The sequence below is a fragment of the Helobdella robusta genome (genome assembly GCF_000326865.2).
Source record: "Helobdella robusta unplaced genomic scaffold HELROscaffold_11, whole genome shotgun sequence".
Classification (NCBI taxonomy): Eukaryota; Metazoa; Annelida; class Clitellata; order Rhynchobdellida; family Glossiphoniidae; genus Helobdella; species Helobdella robusta.
Genome location: NW_008703617.1, coordinates 3596835 through 3623532, shown reverse-complemented (window position 1 = coordinate 3623532; position 26698 = coordinate 3596835). Strand labels below are relative to the sequence as shown.

Below are 26698 nucleotides of genomic sequence, written 5' to 3'. Positions count from 1 at the left end.
ATTTGGCGTTCATTACATTGGTATATATATAATATCCATGGTTCTTTATCTAATTTAAAAAAAAATGTTTCTATACAAATTGTTAGAATAAACCTACAATTTATTATTGAAATTAAATTAAACAGGCAAATGATCAATATATGTACAAATTTTCTTCTATTTTTTCCACAGATCAAAATTTTGTTAATCAGCCTCTCCACGGAGAAATCGTTGGGTCCCAACTTACTATGTAGTTGTCTGGCTTTTTTGCCTAAAAAATATATCAACGCCGCAGGCATTAATAAAAAAAAGTATTTTGATTTTAATTTAAAAACGCCATAAAGGCTGTGATTATTATCATTTATATTTATCATCATTTTCAAAGCCAAACAATTAAATTATTTTGATTTATGTAGCAAAAGAATATTTAGCCAAGAAATTCATTTAATGGCTAGAGTGGGACATAAAATTTTTCTAAAATATTTCTAATATGTTACGTATAACATAAGCCTCTTTTTGTCTGTCCTGAAACTGCCATGTTATTAGATCTAAAAATATCTTTTTACAATCCCTCAAAACTTCATAATCAATTTAAATGCACTCTGATATAAATGTATATATATAATATACAAAATGTAAAGAAAATACCAATATTTGATGGTTTTTTTCAGTGAGTTTGAAATCAAAGACTTCCATATTTTCCTGAATTCTTTTTGGATTGGACGATTTCGGTATGGTAACAAAACCCTTGTCCAGACTCCATCTAATCATCACTTGAGCAACTGATTTGTTATGCCTGAACATGCATGAGATGGTCATTCAAGTTATAAAATTGATAAACCATTTAGAAGGTTATTAAGTTAACCGATTTTTAAGCCACTCACTCTTTTGCCATGTTGATGAGGTCCGGATCATTGAAGCACTTTCCTCTGGCAAGTGGACAATAACCCATCACACAAATTCCTTTCTCTCTACAATAATCCACCAATTTTTCCCGCCTGCAAAATGGGTGGAGCTCAATTTGATTGATGGATGGGGTGGGCAAACCCGCCTCTTCCAAGCCTTTCAAATGCTGGATCCCAAAGTTTGAAACTCCAACTGACCTTTTAAAAAAATAGCAAGACAAATATAATCAATATTAATTAGGTCAGTCCAAATATATATATATATATATATATATATATATATATATATATATATATATATATATAGTGGAAGACCATATTTTATACAGTATTGTATGATTTCTCCAAATTAAAGTTTGTCTTTTTAATTTTCCTTACTAGAGTTTTCTGGAAATTGTTCAATTTATTGGAAATAGAATTATTATCCAAGTTCATCCTGAAAATTGAAAATTGAATAAAACCGTTGTTGGACAAACTTTAAATTGATTAATGACAACAATATGGTAGAATTCATACAATAATGTATGTGTGCATATATATATATATATATATATATATATATATATATATATATATATATATATATATATATATATATATATGTTAATTTATATTATACATACTTGATCAAACCTTGACCCTTCAGTTCTAAAAGTGCTTTATAAGTGTCAATGTTTCTTCCAGAACCTGGTGAGTGTATCAAAAAGATGTCCACATATTCTAACTGAAATCTGAAATTATGAAAAGTAGCATAACAAATGAGTAAATTAATTAGATGATAAAATATTTTTATGAAAATACACATATAAATAACATAGACCTGAACTATCAAATATAAAAACTGTTTTAATAAAAAGATCAACCTAATTTTTAAAAAATATTTAACATTCACATAAAATCAAGTTTTGAACAAAATCAATGGAAATTTTACAAGGATAAACTATTTTTGACAGATTTTATGGTTGCCTCATAGCCATGGTTGGAGTCCCACACTTTACTGACAACACAAATTGATTTCCGATCAATTCCTGATTTCTTTATTGCTTTGCCAACATCAGCTTCATTCCTAAATAAAATAAAATAAGAATTTGTACGTTCAGAAATATGTTTCATTGAAAATATCTCAAAAGTAATATAAATAAAACTGTTGAATAGAATATAATATAGAATCTGAAAAACTGCTGGGTGTCATTAACTTTAATTTTTAAAATTCAGCAGAATTCGCATGGATAATATAATAATAATTTTAATAATTTATTTAACTAAAATTAAAAGGCTCTCAGGAAAATAAAAAAATGAAAAATAACAAAACTAACTCGTAAAACTGGGCGGTGTCTAATAATCTGTAACCCTGTTTCAAAGCAAAGAGCAGAGATAGCTCTGCTTCTGAACCAGATCCAACTAAATACAGACCCAATCCAAAATTAGGAATTTTAACGCCATCGTTCAATTCAATGAAACTATCCAATGATGACATTTTTTGTCTAAAGAAGAAATAGTTAAACTTGAAAAAGACAGGACGCAATCTAAGGTGTCGACCGGTGAAACTATTCATGAAAGGGAAGCAAATTGGAATAATAAATTAAAAGTGAACTTTGACCGGTTCATGCGCTAGTACATATATAAGGACCATTGAGTTTTACAACCGGAATTTAACTTGTATAAAATTACCGCACATTCTTATACAAATTAACATGTTCCCTAACTATTTAGAATTCTCCCCGAAAATTTTGAACAGCGTGTGTACATATGCTGCACTGATCACTGTTACTTTTATAATGAATTAATATAATCTATATATATATATATATATATATATATATATATATATATATATATATATTTCCTATTCTTCCAACTTTCCAGTTTTATTTTCATTTATTTTACCTTTTATTAATTAGTAACTTTTATTTAATTTCATGTTTTAGTATTAAATTTATCTTTTAGGTTACATCCTTTGCAAGGTACCATTTTAACTTCACTTTCAATTCCAATTTTATTTTTAATATCTTATCTAAATAATTTACATAATTCGTTTAATTCTCATTTATTTTAATTAAATTTCTTATATTTCATTGGTTTTAGGCTCTGATGATGGTTACTTAGCCGAAACAACGTTGTCAGCTTCTAATATGTCACAATTTCACAATAAATATGAATGTCAAAAACTACGCTGTGTTGAGTCCATAATAAAAAAGTTGATAAATGCAAAATGGGCAAATAAATTTAACAAAATATGTATTAATGAAAACCTCGTTCCTAAATATATATATATGTATATATATATATAATCTATATATCAAGTAACTAGAATCTATGTAAACAAATAATTAATAAGATTATATGTGTAAATAAAAAACAATATAGCAGATTCAACCAGCCAATCAGAAAGTTTCCTAAGGCGTTCGTTCGATGACGTCAACTTAGTACGGTTAGCATTGTTGTTAAGACTGTATAATAGTGAACTGCATACGTTAAATAAGTTTTTTATTGATGTGAATGATTGAAATGATGAGAATGTATTGTTGAAACGAGCTGAGACGGCATGAAAATCAGATCAGGCATTCTGCCTCGCTTGAGGCTTGAAGCAGTCTGCCTGATCTCTCTTATTTTATTTATTTATTTTATTATATAGAGTTATATAGATTTATATAGAGTTGCGCGACTGGTTTGTCTGTGGTTTGTATGATTGTATTTTTTTTATTTTAGGTGGGTTCTTTAGCGGTTGCTCATGCATACATACATCATGTTTGTTTGTGTGGTAGTATTTTATGTTCTGTTTTACTCCTTTTTCTCTTTCTTCATGAGTCTTAAGTTAAGTTAATGAAACATAGGTAGGTGAGCTTAATTTATTATATAGGCAGGCTAGGGCATAAAGTTATTTAGTTACATAGGTAAGTTAGAGATTTCTATTCTTTTATTCTTATTTGGCTGTTTTTTTTTTTTTTTTTTGTTTTTTTTGGTTTGTTTCACACCATACATTCAGCAGGTACGCGGTGGTTCCTGGTTTTAGTGGGTTTTTTATCGATTGAATGTAGTAGTTTGCATGTTATATAGAGTTGCGCGGTTATATAGAGTTATATAAAACTAAAACTCTTGATGTCTCTCATAAGTTTCGTAGTCTAGGTTTTATCTTTGATTCTACTATGTCTCTCTCTTCTCAGATTAATAGTGTTGCTAGAAGCTCTTACTTTCATCTACGTAGAATAAAAAAACTTTTGCCTTTTCTTGATGATCCTACTCTTCTCCTTCTTGTTACTTCGTTAGTCTTATCTAGGATTGATTATTGTAACTCGCTCTACTATGGTCTTCCTGACTCTATACTCTATCCTTTAAGTAAAGCTTTTAACTCTGCTGCTCGTCTAGTTGCTCGTGCCCCTTTCTTTTCTCATATATCTCCATATCTTGTTCTCTTGCACTGGCTACCTATAAAATATAGAATAATTTTTAAAATTTGCACGTTCATGTATAAGTCTCAATCTAAATTATTTCCTAAGTACTTATCAGATATATTAATTGAACCTAAACGCCCCGGTTTACGATCGTCTTCTTCTTCTCGCTTTTTCGTAACTCGTGTTAAACACTCTTTTGCCAAATCTGCTTTTGCTTTTTCTGGTCCTTTTCTCTAGAACTCTCTACCTACTTCTCTAACTATTTCTCCATCACTTGCGAAGTTCAGAGCGGATCTCAAGACCCATCTGTTTTCAAAATTCATTGAGGAGCGCTGTTGAACATCGCGGAAATAGGGCTTTATAAGCTAATTGATTGATTGATTGATTGATTGATATAGATATAGAGTTGCGGACGTGAACTCTGCGGATGTGGACGGTTGCGGTTTAGAAAAATCTTTTCTGCTTGGGGCTCTATTGGACAGTTCATAAAGCTGTGGTTTGCATTTTGAATATCACTCATGATACTCTTCATATTGACGACGAGCATGGAAACATTGACAAACTTGCAAATTTTTATAATTAAAAAATTAAATAAATAATAATAGTAATAACAATAGTGACAAATAATAATAATAATAATAATAAAAATTTTAAAAATAAAGTGTTCATAAATTAAAGATTTGTCAAAGTAAAGAAATCTTGTTCCATGGCCTTATTAATCCATTTACCTCGGCCAGATTTTTCTAGTGAACTATAGAGCTCTTTTTTTGCCAGCTGGTATTCCTTAGCCTCTTCCTTCGCCTGAGCATATGTTAAATCCTTACTAAATAAAGCAGAGTCAGGTGCTCCGTTGAAACGGTTTCGTATGGCTAAGAATTTTTCAAACAGAGCAAGTTTGCTGACTGACGAGTGTTCCGATGTATTCTGGAGTTTGCCAGTCTGCATCAAACACAAAAAATTAACTTTTTCTTAAAAATATCAAACGAAAAATAATTTTTAATAAAAAATGACAAACAATAAAATGATCGTCGTCGTCATCGCTGACGTTAATTTACGTCACCAATATCGTCCGCAACATTCATGTTTTTGATCTAAAGATAGTAACATAAATTCAAATTCAAAAGTTTGAACCTGTTGGACTCATTACTCATCTAAACGTATTGTAATATGTCAAATCAATTACGAAAGTCACAAACAAATCAGCCTGTGCACTCGTAAAAACCACATGACATATAGTCAATTCATAAAATGTTTGAAAAAGTAGCTTACATTGGTGTTGATAACTTCCATAGGTTCAGTAAGACCCGCATACCACACAACAGCAAAATTGGGAGCTTTGATTGGCCTCCTCTGTTCAGGGTTGCAAATGGTTCCCAAAATTGGTTTCTTCAGCTGAAATCCTTCTGGCAGAGCACCAATTGAAGTCAATCTATCATAGAGTGCCCGACTTGAATGTTCACGATTGAAGAGGCTGCCGAACGTTATGCTCGTTAGATAGATTGGTAACACAAAATGACTCAACAGAGAACCTGACAAAGGGAAGTGTTCACATTTGTAGATCTTCAAACAAACACAAAGTTAATAAGTAAATTAATAAAACAATAATTCTTCCTAATGAAACCGATTTAAAAATGTATGGAATGATAAAAATGTACAAACAATGCAGTTTTTAAATAATTCAAATGGCAACTGGCAACATAAATCATCCAGAAAGAAAACATAGTGGAACGGATGTAAGCTCATTTAATGACCTTGACAGCCGAGAACATTCCACCTGGCAACCTTATCACTGCAAGACATGATGAGCAGTCGTTCTCCCTGCAGGATGCCATCCCACGACTGCACCCCCGATTCATGGGAGGTCACTGGAATCGTGCCCTCCCCTGATTCTATCTTTGTTCTTAATATTCCTCGAGCTAGTCTGCCATTTCAGTTTTCATACATGAGTTAATATTTCAAAAATTTATGGATAACATTACAATCAAATGAACAAAAGCTTGTGTGCTTGTGTGACAAAAACAAAAACTTGGAAAGAGCAAGCAACAAACTTTTTTGCTTGTGACTGCGCAGGCACCCAGCTACTTGTGGCCTCATCAGCACTCTCTTCTAAAGATTTCTTTTGTTCATGTGGAGAAAAGATTCGGGCATCCCCACAAGTTGATGTGGAGACGTAAAGATGAAATTTCACACTTGGTTTCAACACACAACCAAATCCTGAGCTGTGCACATCAAATATCACATCCTGCGTTTCATTCAAACCAATTGAACATTCATAAGAATCAAAATAACAATAAAAAATATTGAAATGAGGCAATATCTTAAACAAAAGTACTAACATCATTGTCTGTTTCACAGCTGAAAAACAGATTCAACTGTTGGAATAAAAAGTTCTTCAAACCTTGAGAAATAATGAAAAAAATTATTTATTTAGATATTGACATACAAGCATTAAGCTTATTAAAATCAGACTACAAAAATAAAAAAAGGACCTCTCCTAGCCAAAATTTCAGCATGGCAATCATTGATGGCTCTACCATTATTGCTGATAAATTCTCCATTTATGCACTTCGTACCAGAAGCCAAACTGACAAGTTTTGGATTGCTGTTGTTGTCCTTGGTCATTATGAACCCTGCAAGCACCTTTTGCTTTGAATATACAGAACTGCCTGTCAAACTTTTGAACTTCTCTTGTACCAGCTTCATGAAAAGATCGGGGTTGTAGGTGGGTTCTTCATGGGCCATGTCATCAACTGACGCCTGCTCTCCACTCTCCTGATTATTCACTAATAAAATGTAATGAAATGTTGAAACATACAGTAACTTTTATGAAATAATAATGCAAACTTTATTTGAAAAGAATCCAAATTGACTTTATAAGTAGACACTCAACAGACATTACAAATGGTGAAGTAAAATGATAGTATAGAACAAACCGATCAATAAATTAACATTGAAGAGACTCTTCAGTGCCAGTACAGCAGCTCTAGATTTGGACAATCTTTTGCTACTGCCGATGCCTTTGAATGCTTGCCCCTTCGATATCACCTCAAATTCAAACATCTTGCCTGGTCTAATATACATTGAACAGACCAAAATTATGAAATAATTAATTAAATACTTTTGAAAATTTATTAAATTTTTGTTAAAAATAAAATGAATGCTTGTTAAATATAAAATAATAAATCATAAATTTACTAATGAAATTAAACTATAGCCCAAAAAATGAATTCTTCAAATAATAAAAACAAAAAAAGAATAAATTAAAGAAAAACAATTGAATGGATGACAAAACATTAGCTGACCCAGTGCCTGATTCGGATTTCATGACATACGTAGCTTCAGGGTCGTACTTGTTCAAAAGAAAGAGAGGATTTGTCTGCTTTTCTTGTGTGGTCAGTTTGTCAAACTCATTATTTTTTCTCATATTTAACTTGTTATTACATGGTTTGCTGTCATCATTATTGAATGATTGTTGGTAACTGTCATTGGCTGAACTGTTGAAGGAGTTGTTGGCATTGTGAAATAAAGTCGCATGCTCCCTGTAGTAATTCAACGCAATCTGAGCTACGTTTGCTTTTGCCAGTTTCTTATTGTTAGCCTTTCCAATAAAGACCTGGGTGTGATTAAATTGAAAATAAAATAACAATAACAATAAATAACTGAATTAAAAAATAAATAACAGTTAAAGAGATAATTAATTAAACTAATCTAAAATTGAATTGAATATATATTGAAACACACATCCCACTGTTAATAATAACAGATAAAATTAGATGAGACTGAATGAACAAAAAGATCAAACTTGATTTTTGAAGATGAGTTGCATGGTGAAGATGGGATCGTGGGAAGGACCCTCCTGGCTTATGAGTGTGTACGGCAGACCGGGCTGAATTTCATTCAACACCATTATTGGGTTTTTGTCGTCAAAGATTTTTTGCTTCTTGAAATTACTTGCACTTGAACTGGAATTTCCAGAACTATCCTCGTGCAATCTTTTGAGGTTGTTCATCGTGATGATGTATGCCTTCTTATTTACCAGGATCTCTGCTATGTTTTTGTAAAATCAGTTCTAAGTTTTAGAAATATCACCCAGCCTTATTAATTTACATTAATAATTATATAAATAATAAATATACCAAACAAATGTTTATAAAGCAAAAGTTATGTTACAAAGAAAAATTATTCAAATTAATTATTAAATTAAAACCATATTAAATCAATTAGTTTAATTAATATTTATATTATTAATCAATGGCAATACTTAATTGTAATTTATATTTATTTTAAATTTAAACGTTAATTATAATTTATACAATTAATTGCTATTCAAATAATATATATATATATATATAATAATATATAATAAAATATAATTATCAAAATGAAAGTAATCAACCAATGAATCTGGAATCATTATGAATCATTAGTTTAATCGGGGTTAAAAGTAAAAAAAAACCTACTTGTTGGTAATAATCTAAATCGGGAAGGCGATAAAACAAAACCAGAAAGGAGGTACCACGGAATCAAGTTATTTTTCGACAAGAAGTTTTTTAAAGAAATAATTGACATCAAGCTTTTATCGATAAAAATATTAAAATAAGTTAATTAAAAAATAAAAAACTTTATAAATGCTCATAACAGACCACAATTTTCCTTACCGATAACTAAATAAACAATTCTTAAAAAAGGTAAACATCAATAACGACACTGAAGCTAGGAAGAAAGCCACTAAACCTTAACTAACCTGTTTTAGGTGCTTTTTAGGTGCTGTTTTATTCTAGTTATATGTATCAAACAGTATCTTATTGAACAAAATAGTATCATAAAATGAATAAAGATACTTTTTTTTAATTTAAAAAATTCTCAATTTGATTTCATTGCGATATCGATGATGATGATGAATGTGACCCGACTAATTAAAAAACATCAAATTAAATTAAACATCATAAAATAGGATGGCTATATCGTTGAGAAATCGTTGGGGGAAATGACGTCATGTTAACAGTAGTTATTTCACTAGATGGTAGTTGATCAGCCTGTATAAAGGTTTTATTCAATTCCTATCAAATAACTTTAACCAAATATCATACGTGTGTGTGTGTGCGTGCGTGTGTGTGTGTGTGTATGTGTGTGTGTGTGTGTGTGTGTTACTTTTATCAACAATTATTAAAAAATTTTCAATTTGATTTCACCGCGATATCGATGATGATGATTTTGACCTGACTGATTAAAAAGCATCAATGAAAATTTTTAAAATAGGATGGAAAATTTGTTATATTGGGATATTCGTATATAAAGCGAGCAAAAGTTTAATATAAAAGCGCTTATAAATCTACGCATATTGGCTCAGCTTGGCTCGTCTTGAAATTGGATGTTAAGCTAGGTGTGTTCTCAAACAATTTGGAATTCTCTCAGAAAAATTTGAACTGCGTGCGCACATATGTAGCACTGATTACTGTTGCTTCAATAATGAATTTATATACTATATATATGAAGCGAGCAAAATTTGAATATAAAAGCGCTTATAAATCTACGCATATTGGCTCAGCTTGGCTTGGCTCGGCTTGGAATTGGATGTTAAGCAAGGTGTGGTCTCAAACTATTTTGAATTCTCCCCGAAAAATTTGAACTGCGTGCCTACATATGTAGCATTGATTACTGTTGCTTTTATAAAGAATTTATATAATATATATATATATATATATATATATATTAATTTTAATATATATATATATATAAATTAACTAGAATCGATGTATACAAATAATTAATAAGATTATATGTTTATATAAAAAGCAATATAGCAGATTCAACCAGCCAATCAGAAAGTTTCGAAGGCGTTCGATCGTTGACGTCAATTTAGTACGGTTAGCATTGTTGTTAAGACTGTATAATAGTGTACTACATACATTAAAAAAGTTTTTTACTGATGTGAATGATTGAAATGATGAGAATGTATTGTTGAAACGAGTATAAATAGGAGTTGAGACAGCACGAAAATCAGATCAGGCATTCTGCCTCGCTTAAGGCTCGAAGCGGTCTGCCTGATCTCATTTATTTTATTTTTTATTTATTTATTTTATTATATAGAGTTATATAGAGTTGCGCGGGCTATATATGTTTGTCTGTGGCTTGTATGTTTGTATTTTGTATTTTTTTAATTTTAGGTGGGTTCTTTAGCGGTTACTCATACATACATACATACATCATGTTTGTTTGTGTGGTAATATTTTATGTTCTGTTTTACTTCTTTTTCTCTTTCTTCATGAGTCTTGAGTTAAGTTAATGAAACATAGGTAGGTGAGATTGAGATTAATTTATTATATAGGTAGGATAGGGCATAAGGTAATTTAGTTACATAGGTAGGTTAGGGACTTTTATTCTTTTACTCTACTTGGTGGTGTGTTTTTTGTTTTGTGTGTTTTTTTGTTTTGTTTTACACCATACATATAACAGGTACGCGGTGGTTCCTGGTTTTAGTGGGATTTTTATTATTGATTGAATGTGGTAGTATGCATGGTTATATAGAGTTATATAGAGTTATATAGAGTTATATAGAGTTATATAGAGTTATATAGAGTTATATAGAGTTATATAGAGTTATATAGAGTTATATAGAGTTATATAGAGTTATATAGAGTTATATAGAGTTATATAGAGTTATATAGAGTTATATAGAGTTATATAGAGTTATATAGAGTTATATAGAGTTATATAGAGTTATATAGAGTTATATAGAGTTATATAGAGTTATATAGAGTTATATAGAGTTATATAGAGTTATATAGAGTTATATAGAGTTATATAGAGTTATATAGAGTTATATAGAGTTATATAGAGTTATATAGAGTTATATAGAGTTATATAGAGTTATATAGAGTTATATAGAGTTATATAGAGTTATATAGAGTTATATAGAGTTATATAGAGTTATATAGAGTTATATAGAGTTATATAGAGTTATATAGAGTTATATAGAGTTATATAGAGTTATATAGAGTTATATAGAGTTATATAGAGTTATATAGAGTTATATAGAGTTATATAGAGTTATATAGAGTTATATAGAGTTATATAGAGTTATATAGAGCATAAATCCTATATAGATACCTTTTTTGAGGTTCTTTCCTTTGCCGACCGGTCGGCTTCTTTGCGTTTCTCTATTTTCATTTTAATTAATTAAATAAATAAGATTTTTTCCATTTAGGTTCATTCAGGTTCATTCATTCAGGTTGAAGCTTCCAGAGGAGTTTATCGTGGACGATCAGAATGGTTGTGATGTCACGCTTCGTTCGTTCATTCGGTGGCAAAGAATGCACGCCCTGCTGGAGTACGTTTTACGGTTTCTTTGCGTTTCTTTTTTTGCCAGTTGTCTGGCTTTTCCGGCGGAATTCACCGCGGCTCGTTTTATTATTTTAATTTAAATTAGTCAAATAAGATTTTTCCATTTCATCCATTTTATTCAGGTTGAAGCTTCCAAAGGAATTCATCGTGGAAGATGTCAGGCTACGTTCGTTCATTCAGTGGCAAAGAAGATACGCCTGGCTGGGATACGTTTTATTCTTTTTTCTCTGTTTTTCTCTGTAATTTAACATTAAGTAAGAATGCTCACACGCACACGCACATACACACAATTACATTAAGTAGCTATATAGGTAGGTTAGATAGGCATAATTTTAATTGTAGGTAGGATAGATAGGAAGCATCCAACACTAATGTAGTTGAATAGGTAGGCAGCGTAATTTTATCTCTTCTATTTTTTCTCGCACCCACATTACACGCATCAGCGTATTATACACACACACACAAATGCATACATAAACACATATTAGTATTTGAGCGTTATTTTATTTTCATTACACATTCTAATTTATTATTACTAAGGTTGAGAGTAATTTAATTTCATAGGTAGTTAAAAGCAATAATTTAATTCTAGGAACAATCTTGTAATTTAAATTAAATAAACGCTTTAAGTGTATCGAGAGGTAAGTTAGTTATTAAGTTTTACATTATTATTATTAGGTTGGAGCCCAAGGCATTACGTAGGTGGTGGGGTGGGTGCCGAAAGGCCAATGAATTGGGCTCTTGAGTTTTGTAATTTTAGGTAGGCTAGGACCATAATGTAATGAATAGGTAAGTTAAGGCTACGTTGTAACACATACTCATTAATAGATTTAGGGTTTAAGTTTTATATTATTATTACTAAGTTGGAGCCCAAGGCATTACGTAGGTGGTGGGGTGGGTGCCGATTGGCCAATGAATTGGGCTCTTGAGTTTTGTAATTTTTAGGTAAGCTAGGGCTTAATTGTAATGAATAGGTAAGTTGAGGGTACGATAGCCGATAGACTTTGAATTTCAAAGTCCCTTGTCAGAGGTAAGCCTTGGTGGCCAGTGGTGAACCGGCAATGGTTTACTATCCGGACGGCAATGGTTTACTATCTGCACGGTAATGATTTACTATGCGGCACGGCCATAGTCTACTACCCGCACGGCATCCGGACGGCAAATGGTTTACTATCCGCACGGCAATAGTCTACTATCCGCACGGCAATGGTTTACTATCCGGTGCCCTGGCTGTCGGTGAGCCTCTGTGCAAGGATGGAGAATGAAGGGGGACTTTCGACTATCGTACCATTAATAATTTAATATTAATTAGCTAAAGTAATTAAATAGGTAGATAGGATTATTTTTATTAAGCAATTTGAGATGCAGGCACCGCTAAGCTTTCTGATGAGAATCTTCTGTTTATCTTTCTCCATCAACACGGGCTGTGTTTCAACAACAATCTCGAGGAGGACTGGCACCAGTTTTGGAAGACAACGTAGGAACCGGAAAGCATTCAACATTCTGCCTTTGTCGAATGGACGACGGTAAGTTTTTTTTTACATTTTAATCTCTTTATTATTTTCAGTTATTATTTATTTGCCATCATTTTCATTTTTTAATTTTTTGCTTCTAAGATTCAAACATTTAGTTACTGCTACGCTAATAAAAAATTGTCTACAGAATTATGAGAGGTGGGCAGTGGTGGGAGTCAGCACGTTTCAGATGGTGGTCTCATGATGATTTACGTATGATGATATGGTGTAGGAAGAACCAGCGCTTTGGCTGTTCGACTGACACTCAGAAGTTCGGATGAAATCTTATGTGCCGATCTGAATGTGGTGGTCGGTGCAATGGATTAAAGTAACGACGATTTTTGAAGTAAGGTTTAGTTTCGTTTTTTTTTTATTTTTCTCATTCATTCATTTTTTCCCTCAATCTTTCAAATTATTCTTCCATTAATTGACGTTAATTCATTCTATTCATTCATTCATTCTTTTAACTATTTAATTATTCAGTTCATCATTTATTCGTTCGTTCCTTTGTTCCTTGATTTACTACTAAGCTAATAAAAATAACTTTTCTACAGAATGATGAGAGGTGGGCTGTGGTGGACGTCAGCACGTTTTAGATGGTGGTCTCATGATGATCGTTCCGATGACAATTTGAAGAAAACAAAAACGAAGATTTTTGAAATATGGTTTAGTTTTTTTTTATTTTTTTCATTTATTTTATCATTATCTTTCAAATTATTCCTCCACTAATTGATTCATTCTATTCATTCGTTAAATCATTTATTGATTGATTAATTAATTATTCATTCATTCAACCAATCATTCAGTTAATCATTTATTCGTTCGTTCTTTTTTTCCTTGATTATTTACCAACACGCTAATTAAAAAAAACTTGTCTACAGAATGATGAGAGGTGGGCTGTGGTGGGCGTCAGCATGTTTCAGATGGTGGTCTCATGATGATCGTTCCGATGACAATTTGAAGATAAAAGAAAATTTGTTCTTGTACCATCGTACCATTGAAAGTACTCGAATTTGTCATCTCAATAAGATAAGTTGCCTTTTTTTCCAATGGCTTGTTTTCTACTTTTAAGCATTATTTTTTTTTTCAATTTAGTGTTTTTCAGTATCCGGTCAAATTCATTCCATCGATGCGTGTCAGATGATGGTCGGTGCAATGGAGGTTCGTCCGTAGTGAGTGAAGAAGTTTTGGGAGAGTACACGCCTGCACATTTACACACACACATCAATAAAACACACACATACACAACATCCATTCATTCGGTGTCGTTGTTGTTATGTTTTTCTTCAACTTTCTATTTTCTTTACCAGACTTAATTTAATTCGTAGGTAAGTTAGGGATTGAGATTAGTTGAACAATCGTAGGTAGGCTAGGGCTTAACATTAGTTAAAAAGTTTCAAGTAAAATAAAAACGCTGAAATATGTAAAATAAAATACCTAAAACATGTAAAATTCCAAAAACGTAGAAAAACATATTTGTAGGTAGGTGAGTTGAGTTAATGATTATAAGTAAGCTAGGGCCCTGAGAGTAATTTAATTGTAGGTAGGTGACTGACTACTATTCTTGCGACTTTTTACTAGTTTTTTGTGGTGTGTTTGTTTTCGCTTCACAGCCCCACACCAACAAAACAAACTACATTTTATTCTCGTCGTCGCCTTAAATTTTACCTTTTTGAACAATCTTTTTAATAATGTCTATTTATTTATTTAATTATTTATTAAATGTTGACTGCTTTCTAGTTTTTTTAGAATTTGGTTATATAATTTTTGGATATTTCTTGATTTAATAAAAGCAACTATTGTGTTTTTCTTTCTCTACTAAAATCTCGAAATTGTTTGTAGATCTGTACAGTTAAGTGTTTGTTCGAGTTTGAACAAGCCTTGCAAATATTTTTCAAATATGGTTCATTAATTGGTCGATTGGTTGGTTGATTAGTTGATTGAATGAATGGTTGGTTGATTGATTGGTTGATTGATTGATCTCATAGTATTGTATATATGAAAAAAAATCCGATTAAGTCAAAATACGGCTTTACTTGGCCACTGTATTTTACCAGACAAAAGCAATTTCTTGATATTGACAAAAATAATTGTGAAATGAATATATTGACTTATTTAAAGCATTATATGTAAAGAAAACCGCCATGACACTGTCGTATGAGACCCAGTAAGCCACTGCAGTAGCCAACGTATGATTTCAGCAACCATAATTTCTATGAGCACCAGCAAAATGTAAAATATTCATTGAATATAATGAAGATAGTTGTTCAAATAACAATTTTGATCTATTTAGGTCGTTTATTTCATGAGCAAACAAATTTTTAACATGATCGAATAGTGTAAAAAAGGGTGACTTTAGTTCAATCCTACTAAGCCAACCTTCGGCTTCAGTAAAAAGCCACCGGATTTCACAGGACCAAAAGTATAATTTTTATATTCAAATTAACAACAATAATTTAATAATACATAATTTTATTTAATAAAATTAAAGAGAATTACTACAATGTTTTAAGCATATTAAGTCAAGTAAATATTTTATATAGCTTGCTCGTTAAAATCCCTGCAATTTCGTAAGCCAATAATCCAAGCATGTCAAATAGCCCGACTCTTGACTCAAACGATAATAAATCACCTTCCAAATCTCTTCCGGAAGTAAGCTCCTTGTTCGACCGTTAAAAGTGAGCGAAGGCCGTTATATTTATTTTAGTTGTGCTAAGAACCGATGTAATTCTGGTTTAAACATAAATTTTATGTAAAAACATCGGGTGAAGAATACTAAAGGCGGTTTCTACATTAAATGACTCAAAGGAATTGAAACAAAATAGCTTATCTAAACGTAAAACAAGCGCTAATAACCCGAGCCCAAACTGCTGGTAACCTCATATCATATCGGCGTTAGTTAAGTTACAGAACCCACAGGAATGAACATCGTTCCAGATGAGTTCTAGCGGTCGTAAAACGAACAAGACTGAACACCAGATGACCAATCAAAATTTCATTACTTTAATGGTTAAAAAAAACTTTGTTCATTCTTTACACCATCAACACTTAACGAACAAACAGTAAAAGAATTATCAAAGAAACAATTAGAATTAAAACGTCAATAAGAATAATAACAGCAATAATAATAGTAATAAGAAACAAGAAAAGTTATCAATCTTCGTTCCACTCAAAAGGTTCAAATGGTTCGGGTTCAACCTCATCTTCCGGCTTCGGACCTCCAGTTTCTACTAATTCAATAATGACTTCAGGTTCTTGTGGTCGTGCATTTTTTAGCATTATAATGCCGCCAACTGATACATCTTTTAAAGGAATATAACGAGAGCCTGCTGGCATCGATAAGACTTTGAGCTGTAAAAAATCAGTTTACTTTATATTAATTTTTATCCAAAACATTATTTGAAAACACGTCATACATACATATTGATAAACAAAAAAGAAATATTCTTGAAAAAGAAATATAAACGTTAATAAAGAATATAAAACAAACTTGAGCCTTCATGATTCTAGCAGGGTTGGCCAGCATCTCAAAATTTGGCTCAGCCTCTTTCTTCTTGGTTGATGTTTCATCTTCTTTCTTGGCCCCCTCATCTTCTTTTTTGTCTTTCGATTTATCATCTTCCTTTTTAGTTTCTTTGCTTTTTTCTGTATCTTTTTTATCTTCATCCTAAATGACGTAAATTTAAATCAAAATGTGAAAGTATCTTGAAGGTCACCATCAAACTATGGGCAATGAAATTGCAAACAATTACAGAAATGAATTTCCGTAAGACAAACACAATTAAACTAAGATGACGTCTTGATATACATAATAATTTAGACAGAGGACAGATCAATAAACTCAAGCAAAAGCACACAACAAAACGAGTAACAATAATCTACTAACAACTTCCATTTTTTCCTCTTTCTTCTTATCACCAGCAGTGCCTTTCCTTTTCTGCTGCTTTGCAGTTATGCTCAACACAGCTGTCTCCACTTTCTCCTTGTTCTTGTCTTTTTTTTCCTCAAGATTAGGTGGGTATGCAAAAATGGATGGTTTAGCATTGGATTTAAAATCCAAGACTGGCATATTCAAATCAGCATTCAGTCCAATGAGAGCCGTAGATGTCAGGGCTAACGATAGAAAATGCGTCAACGGGTACCAGTACCAGAACTGCAGGAAGATGAGGAGGCCGATGACAGCTACCATGTTTGTGTGGCCCGTTCGACTCTGCAGGTTGATTGTTGTGTTGCGACCGCCTGCATCAATTATTCCTTGAGCCAGGATGGCACCAAACTTGGCCATCACATCTTCATGCTTGTCTGATATGACCTAAGTGCATTACAAATATTTTGTTCGTCTAACCTAGTAGAAACATTTGATGGCACAAATAAATTATAAATACAAAAATTAAACAATAAAAATTGTGAACGATAGCTAATGACTCTTGAATAGTGTAATTCTTAAAAAAAACTCAAAAATAAAACGACAAACCTTAGCATACAACTGCCTATAATGTGAAACTTTTGGACAAGTATTGTCGTTATGTTGTATGAGGATGAGAGCAGAAGCAATGAGAGCTCCCTGCCTTACGTAGTTCACCGGGTCGTTCGTCAGAGGTTCAAGGAGTACAAGAGCTTCTTTCAGACCAGTGCCTGCACATGCCACACCCAGAGCCATTGCTGAGCCATATCTACACCAGAAAAAAGTACAAACAATTATTCATTAACTCATGTTACGTTCATTTTGAAAGCTGCAAGTTTTTATAAAGCGTAAAACACATTTCAACAAATACTACCATAGAGATGATTAATGTGAAACACAAAAAGCAATGTTCAAAACATCTATCAGTATATTACAAATTTTAAGGACGTTTGATCCAAAGAGGATCTGACAGAAGAGGATTTTCTTGAATGTATGGAAGTATCAAAAAGAGCAAAAAGAGCTGTAAGAATAGAAGAAGAATTTGGGCAAAGTGGGGAATTGGATGTAGAAAAAGTATTATCTAATATCACATCTACTGTTCACAAGGTCTCTATGAAGAGGAAGAAATAAAGTTATAAAATCAGTCGAGAAATAGATGGCTGACGTTAGCAGATACGATTTGGATGGAAATGTCGAAACCAAAAAATAGCAAAATTAACATATAAATAAATAAAGTTTACAGTGAACTCAACTGACCTGACATGGGGATTGAAACTCTCAGACAACAAAGATACAATACCAGGACACTGCTCAGGTACCCTGAACAGCAAAAATCCTAATGACGTAACAGCAGCTCTGCGCACATCATCACTGACGTCACTGACTGCCATGTGCAACAACTGTTTGACGGCACCATTGTTGCCTGTACCGCAGTAAGCCATCGCTATGCAGTAAGCAGCACACCACCTGATCAACACAACATAATGTAATCTTTTCTTACCGAATAAGTAAATTTAAATATTCAAATTTACGCAAATAACTTTAAGCCTAGGCGTTTTCATTATTTTGAAACTACGTCATAACAATACTTTTCATTAAAATTAAATCAAATCAACACATAAAAAGGTTGCAACAAAGTGAAGAAATATAAAATTACGAATTCATTAAATTTTGAACCTCAGGATTGAATCCTTATCAGAGGATAGTTCCTGTATCCAGCCATCGGCATCCTCTAATCTGCCGTACTGCAGCAGTGCAATGCCGATCGCAAGTCCTCTCATGATCTTCTCGTGTTGCGTGTCACGTGCGTATGTTATCATGTCAGATGCAGCGTTCGTGGAACCCGTGCCCAACATCACCAGACCCATTGCTATTCCTGCTGCTTCACCTGGCGAGATGATGAGATGATGAAAGGTTGATGTTTACAATCTTAAATTCCTTTTTCTTTACCTCTTTGCTGTCTTAATACATGCACACACACACACACACACACACACACACACACACACACACACACACACACACACACACACACACACACACACACACGTACACATACACGCACAGACAGAAAAACACATACAGAGAACAGACAAGTTAGATGGATACGTAAGTAGCACACATACACACCTGTAACAGCATCATCTTGGAAAAGATTGAGTTTGAGTTGTTCGTAGATGTCATCTCGTGATGTTCCCATAGCTGCAAGTCCAAGACCCAAACAGGCCCCATGTCGTATGGCATCTGACGTCATTGTAATCATAGTGATCATTCATATGTTGTCAGCGTAAAGTTGGTGAGGTTATTAACATAAAGGTAGTTGAGATCATTAACACAAAAGTGGTTAAGATTATTGACACAAAGATGAACAATTGTCACGGAGATAAAGATGTCCCTACAGAAATGATCAACCACAATTATCAAAATAAAAGTGGTAGAAGCAGAAAATGGGATTGCCACAACAAAAAATGTAATCATAATAAACAATTGGAGTGACAGACGTTGGAGTTGTGATGAAAATAAATATGATATGAATCAGGCATGGTCAACAGTTTCGATTTATGGGCTAGAAAAATTTTTCATTTCCAAGCACTGACTGATTGATTGAAGTACGCCATTTAAAAAAAATAATAGAAAAAGAAAAAGTGCAAGCGGGATAAAATCATTAAGCGGACCGGGCCTGATATAAACGATGGGAAAAGTTGAACAGACCAGTAACTGCTTCTTTGGATTGGTTGAGTAGGTACTCTGTAATTTCACCTCCATGATTGGCATGAATCAAACCTGATTGGTGATACGTTGGTGATTATTGAATGGTGACCAATCGGTAATTGATTGGTGACCAATTGATGATTGGATGGTTGGTTAGCTTAGTATTAATAACAGCTACATCAACAACATATCAAAATCATCAAAAAATCAACCAACCGAGAGCATAGAGACCACCCCCTTCAGAGTAGGCTGATCCGGGGCCAGAATCTTTTGGGAGGTAGGTAGACATGAGACGAAGGGCCTCCTTCTCATGACCCTGACATTGTTAACATTGAAATTAATTCTTTAGGCATCACCCTGACCATCATATTAACATTTTTATAATCACCATTCTTTAGTACATAAATTTTCTTCTACCACATCAGCGATATAATTCTCACCACTACTATACTGAAGCATGCAGACCTTATGTATGGTGCCGAGACTCGCCGTGGCAGTGAACTTTGCCCAGTTCGTGGCTCTACCCAACCAATCCAAGTTGTCCCTAAGAAATGATGGTTATGTGGTTAATGTATTTTAAAAATTACTCTTGCAACTGAAAATAATTTAATGTAAGATAGACGTGAATCATTTATGCATATTCTCAATAGTTTGTGACTATCTATAAAAATAATTCAAAAAGGTTATTGAAAAGGAGAACCTTAAAAACTGATCACACGTTGTACCACAGTGCATGAACGAGTTGGCAATCACTGTGGCATTGTGGCAGATGGAGTTTCTTATGACATCCTGTTTTTAGATTGTTGTGTGGTATGTGGTGTCGTGTGACGTGTGGTGGCGCGTCGTTACGTCGTCAGCCACCGCTATTGTCAACATCCAATAATAATCATTAAAATTTTAAAAGTTACATTGAAAGTTGCACGCCACAGTCAAAATTGTGATTCCCAAATAGCAAGAAATTCTGAGATAATGAAATAAATATCAAACAACGAGAATGTTAATAAACAATACTTAAAAATTACCATCCAATCATTTGATGTGTATATTCAATTACATGCCTATAAAAATGCATCATTATAACCGCCACAAGTTGTACAAATATATTCATGTATAATACATTCCAACACCCTATATCTATTTATTATGTTTTAAATACTACAAAACACCTGAATGTAGCCCATCCAACCTTGGTATTTTTGAGTACAAGACCGTCGGTTTTGTTCGTCTTGATAAGAAACTGCAGATGTAAGGAGATTGTGACATCCCCGTTCAAGATAGAGAGCAACTTTGTCATGCGTTCCTTCACGGCCTTGTCGCACTCGCACTAGAGTTAACGTGAGGTTGATGGCGACAATGAGGTCGAATTTTAACCCAACATTTGAAATGATTAATGAAAGCGAAAAATAATTAATTCATTGTACAGTTTAAATGACACTAAATAGATAAACAATATTATCTATCTGATATGGACTCATTTAAATCCACTAACTCAATATAAAATAAAATTAATTATTAAATTTATTGTGAAAACGATCAACTGACCTCAGCTGGGGAGAACTTTGCTGGCTTGAAGAAAAAAAAATATCAAGAAAATAATTAAATAAAACTCTATTAACGAATATTTTCATGAGTTACTTACTCATTATTAATCAAACAACATCTAAAAACTCTATTAAAGAATATTCACTTTTAATCAAAAAATACTTAAACAAATTTATTATTGAATATTAATTATTAATCAACCAATATCTGAAAAATTCTCTGGCAACCAATTAAAGTCCACATCCATTTGCCCAGAAATAACGACACACAACCATGAAAACAAAACAATAACACAACGAGAGCGACACAGAGATACTAACTACGACATCATCAACTTCCATGGCACTGAATGGTGAAGAAAATATACCAAATGAAGATAAACGCAATTTCAATAATTATGAACTATATAACAAGAAAGAGTATTTAAATTGTTTGGATGACAAAAATCAACTGACAAAGCCTAAAAAGAGCTACAGCAATGAAGTAACAATAAATTAAAACTTGATAAAGACTAAACAGCACAAAGGAGTATAAGTATGTACTTTTCTGTTATAATAATATTAAATTAAGTTTTTGATAAATTAAATTTGTGTGTTTTTAAATAGGGGAAGTGTACATTGTGCGAATGGGGGAATGAGTGTGTTGAAAATATTGCAGATATGTTTTAGGGAAGGTATATTAGTGTTGACTGTTGGTATGTGTACGTTGTAACCAGTGTGTGAATGTATTGTCAAAGGCATATTGGGTGGGGAAGGTGTGGAAATATTTGATCAATTCTAACATGTTTATTTCAAACTTAATTTTTGGTTGTTTCTGTTGCTTGTTTTGTATAATTGTTATGGAGATTCATTTACGTTCATTTACAAATTTCTTTTGGTTTTATGATTTTTTTCTATATATAGTTTGGCAAGGAGCTTAGCCCGTGCTCATATTCATTATTAATTAATTAATTAATAAAAAATTTCTACATCATAAAACACATCAACGTACTTATCATCATCAACTTTCACGCCATTAACAGTGGATGCAGCTGCTGCAGCAGACGTGGTTGCTTCACTTGATGCTGTTGTTACAGATAAATTACTAAGAGTAGCAGAAGCAGTTACCGCACTGGCAGAAGCATTTGCTGACGTAGAAGTAGCTGTTGTAGTAGCAGCAGTACTGGATGGCACTGCAACAGCAGCAGCAGCAGATACAGCAAGTCCGGCAGAGGTAAGTCTAAGGGCACCTTGAACTCGTTGCAAGAACTGCTGGGTGGCACTCTCGTACAAGTCAAAGCCAATCTGGTAGGCCATGACTGCAGATTCCTATAGGTGATGGAGATATATTTGTTGAAAGATGATTTTGACTAATGACAATTATAAATATTTAATACATTTTAATTGTTGAATTATCGGATAACACATTTGAAAAATTAATTAAAGTTTACCTCATTTTTTTGAATCAGCTTTTCTAGAATGGTGGCAACCTCCATTGGTTGGTCCAAAAATATCAAGCACTTCAAAATTATTTATACAAAATTATTTTGATAAAGTTATTTTGACAAATAAACCAACAAAATTCATATATAATGATTATCAACATTTCTAAAAAAAAGAAAACGCATTAATTCATAAAAACAAAATAAGACTAATACAATCAGTTTTTACAAAATGCACACCGGAAGCACTCAAACAGTGAATAATAGTGGGTATTCAAGAAGCTTACCTGACAAACACTGATGTAATCGGGGACTGTAAGATTCTTATAGAGGTTCACCAAGGAATTCAGTACAATGTCTCGAAATCGTCTGCTCTGAATAAGCGAGAGGCTTACTTTGAAGGTGTACAACAGCATGCCAGCAACATCATCCTGTAGGTTGTCAGCAAAATATTTGATACCTAACAACATTATACAATACATGATACAAGATACAACACGGTACAATGCAACATATCAATTATGATAAAATGTGACAGAAAAAATGTGATTCTTTAACAAATCAATGTATCTGTCCTAATATAAAATATAAACATTCAGGATGAAGATAAAGGAAAAAAAACCATTGACTCACAGACTCCAGTATGGCCTTCTCAAATATGTCCATCCTCCTACACTCTAGTGCAATACCCACAGCCTGCATTTAGAAATGCAAAACACATTAAAACACAAAACAACAACAACAACACACGTTTAGACGACATTTTCCCCGAGATCGGGGGTTGCCGTTTGGCTACCTATGATGAAACTTCTGTCATCATAAGTAATTTATTTGGCTAATTTTTACGCGGGACGCCCCCTTCCTTATGCAACCACAGTTATAAGCGGTGGGCCTAGCCTTTGATGATCCAATATCACTCACAAGGCAGTGAGGGTCAGTTTAATGTCATAACCAGGACAACACAAAACAAGTATTAAATGAATTGAAAATTAACAATATCGGATCGTGATTAAAATTATATCAAATCATATTTTAAAAATTCAAACTAAAAAACAGGAATACTTGTTTGTACTGTTTGTCATCAAAGCACCTCTTGAACATCTGATCGACCACCCCGACCAAATTGTTGTCAATCATCTTCGCTGACGTCAAAGCTGTACTTTCAGCGTCCTGCACCCTCTGTTTGATGTACAGGTCGATGCACTTCTCTGTCAGGTGAGGATTTTTTTTACAATCAGGTGACGGAGAATAAAAATGATATCCTAAGCATTATTAATTACACATGATCATTCATTAAATACACATCCTTAATCTTATTCTAAAAATGAAATAAAATTTATAAAAATCATTTTCCAGGTCTAATCCTACCATCACCTTCTCGAACAAAATATTGAATGTATAAAAAAACATACATCACTTTAATGGCCAACAGGCAATATTTTAATCAGAAAGCGCAAAATCAAAGGAGAGAATTTCAGAGAGACTAACCAACAATGGTTTCCACATACTCTGTTGAGTCATGGACATTGAACTTCTTACCAGCACATAATGCATATGAGACTGATTCATCAAACGCTCCCAAATGATAATACACCTGTTTCATTTGGCAACAGTAAATATAATAATTATTTATTACACTTACAATATCATCAAAAATAATACAATAGTAATTATTTATTAAACATAATCAATCACACAAAACCTTTGAAGCAACAAGTGCAGCTAAATCTCGATGTTTAAATGCTGAATCCTCATAGATCACTTCTCTGTAGAGCAATGATTGTCAAATGATATATTAAGAAAAATAGAATTTTTACAAATATATGTGAATGGATTGCACAAATGACAGTAAAAATCAAAAAAATAATACAAAAAACAGATGGAACAAAAAATTCAAACGGATCTAGAACTGGGAAGTAATGATAAAACAGAGTCACTTACATTTTGGTGACATATTCAGAGATTTCATGCCAAAATATATCAACCACTTCATTCAATCTTCCTAATGCAAACAGCTACAAAATTATAAGATATCATAAAATGATTAAATGAAGCAATTTTAATTATTCTATCAATTAAATTTAACTTATTTATAATTGAATAAATAATTTAATGGTTAGTTAAAACAATTCAAGAATAATTTTTATAGAATATAAAATAAATAAACTACAGACTTTAACTTCTGGATCACGCTCATCCAGCAAGGCTATTATTCCAGCTGCAAATTTCAAAGTTACATTTTTTAATTATAAAATAAAAAAATATCAAAATATGTATTAAAATATATGGTTTAGTTTTAGTTTGTAATATAATTATGTCTGAAATAAACTTTAACTTAAAATTAAAAATAAGCCTTATTTAAAAAAGCTAAAGGTCAAAAATTAAATTTTTTAAAGTATTGCTCTGCTTGTGCATTGTATTTATAATTTTATTTTATGTTTTTTATGCATAGGAAAAAGGCCATCATGATTCAGCAGATTCAGATTGCTCATCACCAAACACGGAAAATAATGTTATCAAACTGGTTATATAATCAGCACCATCTATCAGTGACTTCTATACAAAAAACACAAGCTGGAGATTTCTTTTCATCTCCCAGTACTACTATAACAATGTTTGTAGTGTAATTCAACTGAAAAATTTGATTCAAGCAAAAATGAAAAACCAAAAAACAAACCAGCCGAAGTTAAATTAATTCTCATGTTCACAAGATTATTAGCTTGAAATTACTTTCAGTTATTTCAAACAAAACAGAAATTTCAAAATTGTAAAAAACAGCAAATCACGAAAACAACGGAAGCATTAACGTAGGTTTATCTAAATACCGAAAAATAATTTTAAATGTTAATTTAAATACGATTGCTTTTTGCTGCACCAATGAATGATGGGATGGGAAGAATGACACACTTAGAATACCTTTAAACTAGCATGGGCACAATTATTGTAAATATATTAAAAATATAAAATATTTTAAAATGTTTGTATTTTTTATAGCATAATTTTGATGAATTATTTAACATTATCATCCACTAGGCCATTTGGCAAACCAGATTTTTTATGGTTATTGTTTAAATATTTAAAGGTAGTTTCACTTTTAGCTGTTGATTTCTACGTAAATACCTGTTGTGCATTTGCTTAACTTTTAGTTAGTTTTAACAAAGATGGACTTTTAACAGTTTTAATTTTAAAGTTTGATTTTTTCGTCCTTTTTGATTTCTGAAATTTTGCGCTAATTCGCCTCATATCATTGTTCTACAAATCTTCCTTTTGGCAAAGTGAAAAATTTATTTAATTTCAATTCACCTTTTACATGAAGCTTGAGCTCTTTTTTTAATTGATTGCAGATGCAATGCTTTATTTTATTTTATATTTATGATTAATTAATAATAATTAATTAATTTGCTTGCAGCCTGGTCGATCAGTGAATGTGAACAATCAGTCTCCTTTTCTCTTTCAGTTTTTCAACTCATAAATAAAATCTACCCAGATTACTGATCAAATCAGTGCACTGAATAGTACATGCACAGTACAGTACACAGTATAGTATACTGCACTTTTAATATTAATTCTTGACTTATCCTGTATAATTAATAGTACTAATTATCACTGAGACAAAACTTCAAAGAAGAGTAAAAAGTTTCTGAGACTGAAGAATTGGAAAAGGAATCAGTGGGAGTCAGTCATTCATATTCATAGCATCGCATTTCATTACACATTACTACAGATTACAATACAGATTACATTACTCAACTGAACCAATCAATCTCTTGGGGATAATAATATAATAGTAAATTAAGTATTTAAATGTAAACATTTCAACAAAATAAAAAGACGACAACAATTAGAGTACATTTACTAAGTTTTAAAAAGGCTTTACAAATTTCAAGATTGCCTTCAAGAACCACTTTATAAAATTTATTAATCAAAATTTTTAATTAATAAAGTAAAACAGAGCAATGAGATGGTCTCTAAATAAATTGAATATT

The 26698-nt window shown here is 32.2% G+C and overlaps 3 protein-coding genes across 3 annotated transcripts; all 3 read right to left on the bottom strand.

The window, feature by feature from the left end:
- Positions 1–570: 570 nt before the first annotated feature.
- Positions 571–2361, bottom strand: HELRODRAFT_72081 (hypothetical protein; the record flags this gene model as incomplete). Its single annotated transcript, XM_009012964.1, has 5 exons — positions 571–775; positions 864–1082; positions 1508–1615; positions 1816–1950; positions 2201–2361. 5 exons carry the CDS (start codon positions 2359–2361, stop codon positions 571–573), a joined length of 828 nt encoding a protein of 275 aa, XP_009011212.1.
- Positions 2362–3436: 1075 nt separating this feature from the next.
- Positions 3437–8285, bottom strand: HELRODRAFT_167455 (hypothetical protein; the record flags this gene model as incomplete). The annotated part of the gene is made up of 10 exons (XM_009012963.1): positions 3437–3489; positions 5005–5215; positions 5546–5805; positions 6028–6197; positions 6325–6518; positions 6613–6674; positions 6766–7059; positions 7210–7346; positions 7579–7889; positions 8079–8285. The coding sequence occupies 10 exons, from the start codon at positions 8283–8285 to the stop codon at positions 3437–3439; spliced, it is 1899 nt and encodes a 632-aa protein (XP_009011211.1).
- Positions 8286–16287: 8002 nt separating this feature from the next.
- HELRODRAFT_71906 (hypothetical protein) lies at positions 16288–24934 on the bottom strand (the record flags this gene model as incomplete). The annotated part of the gene is made up of 21 exons (XM_009012962.1): positions 16288–16485; positions 16625–16720; positions 17021–17446; positions 17609–17807; positions 18296–18505; positions 18716–18926; positions 19169–19282; positions 19751–19822; positions 19967–20066; positions 20216–20294; positions 20451–20539; positions 20937–21074; positions 22366–22599; positions 22722–22790; positions 23000–23143; positions 23346–23408; positions 23775–23920; positions 24201–24306; positions 24415–24478; positions 24654–24727; positions 24887–24934. Coding segments are annotated over 21 exons (2880 nt in total), but the record flags the coding sequence as incomplete, so codon positions are not given.
- Positions 24935–26698: the final 1764 nt, after the last annotated feature.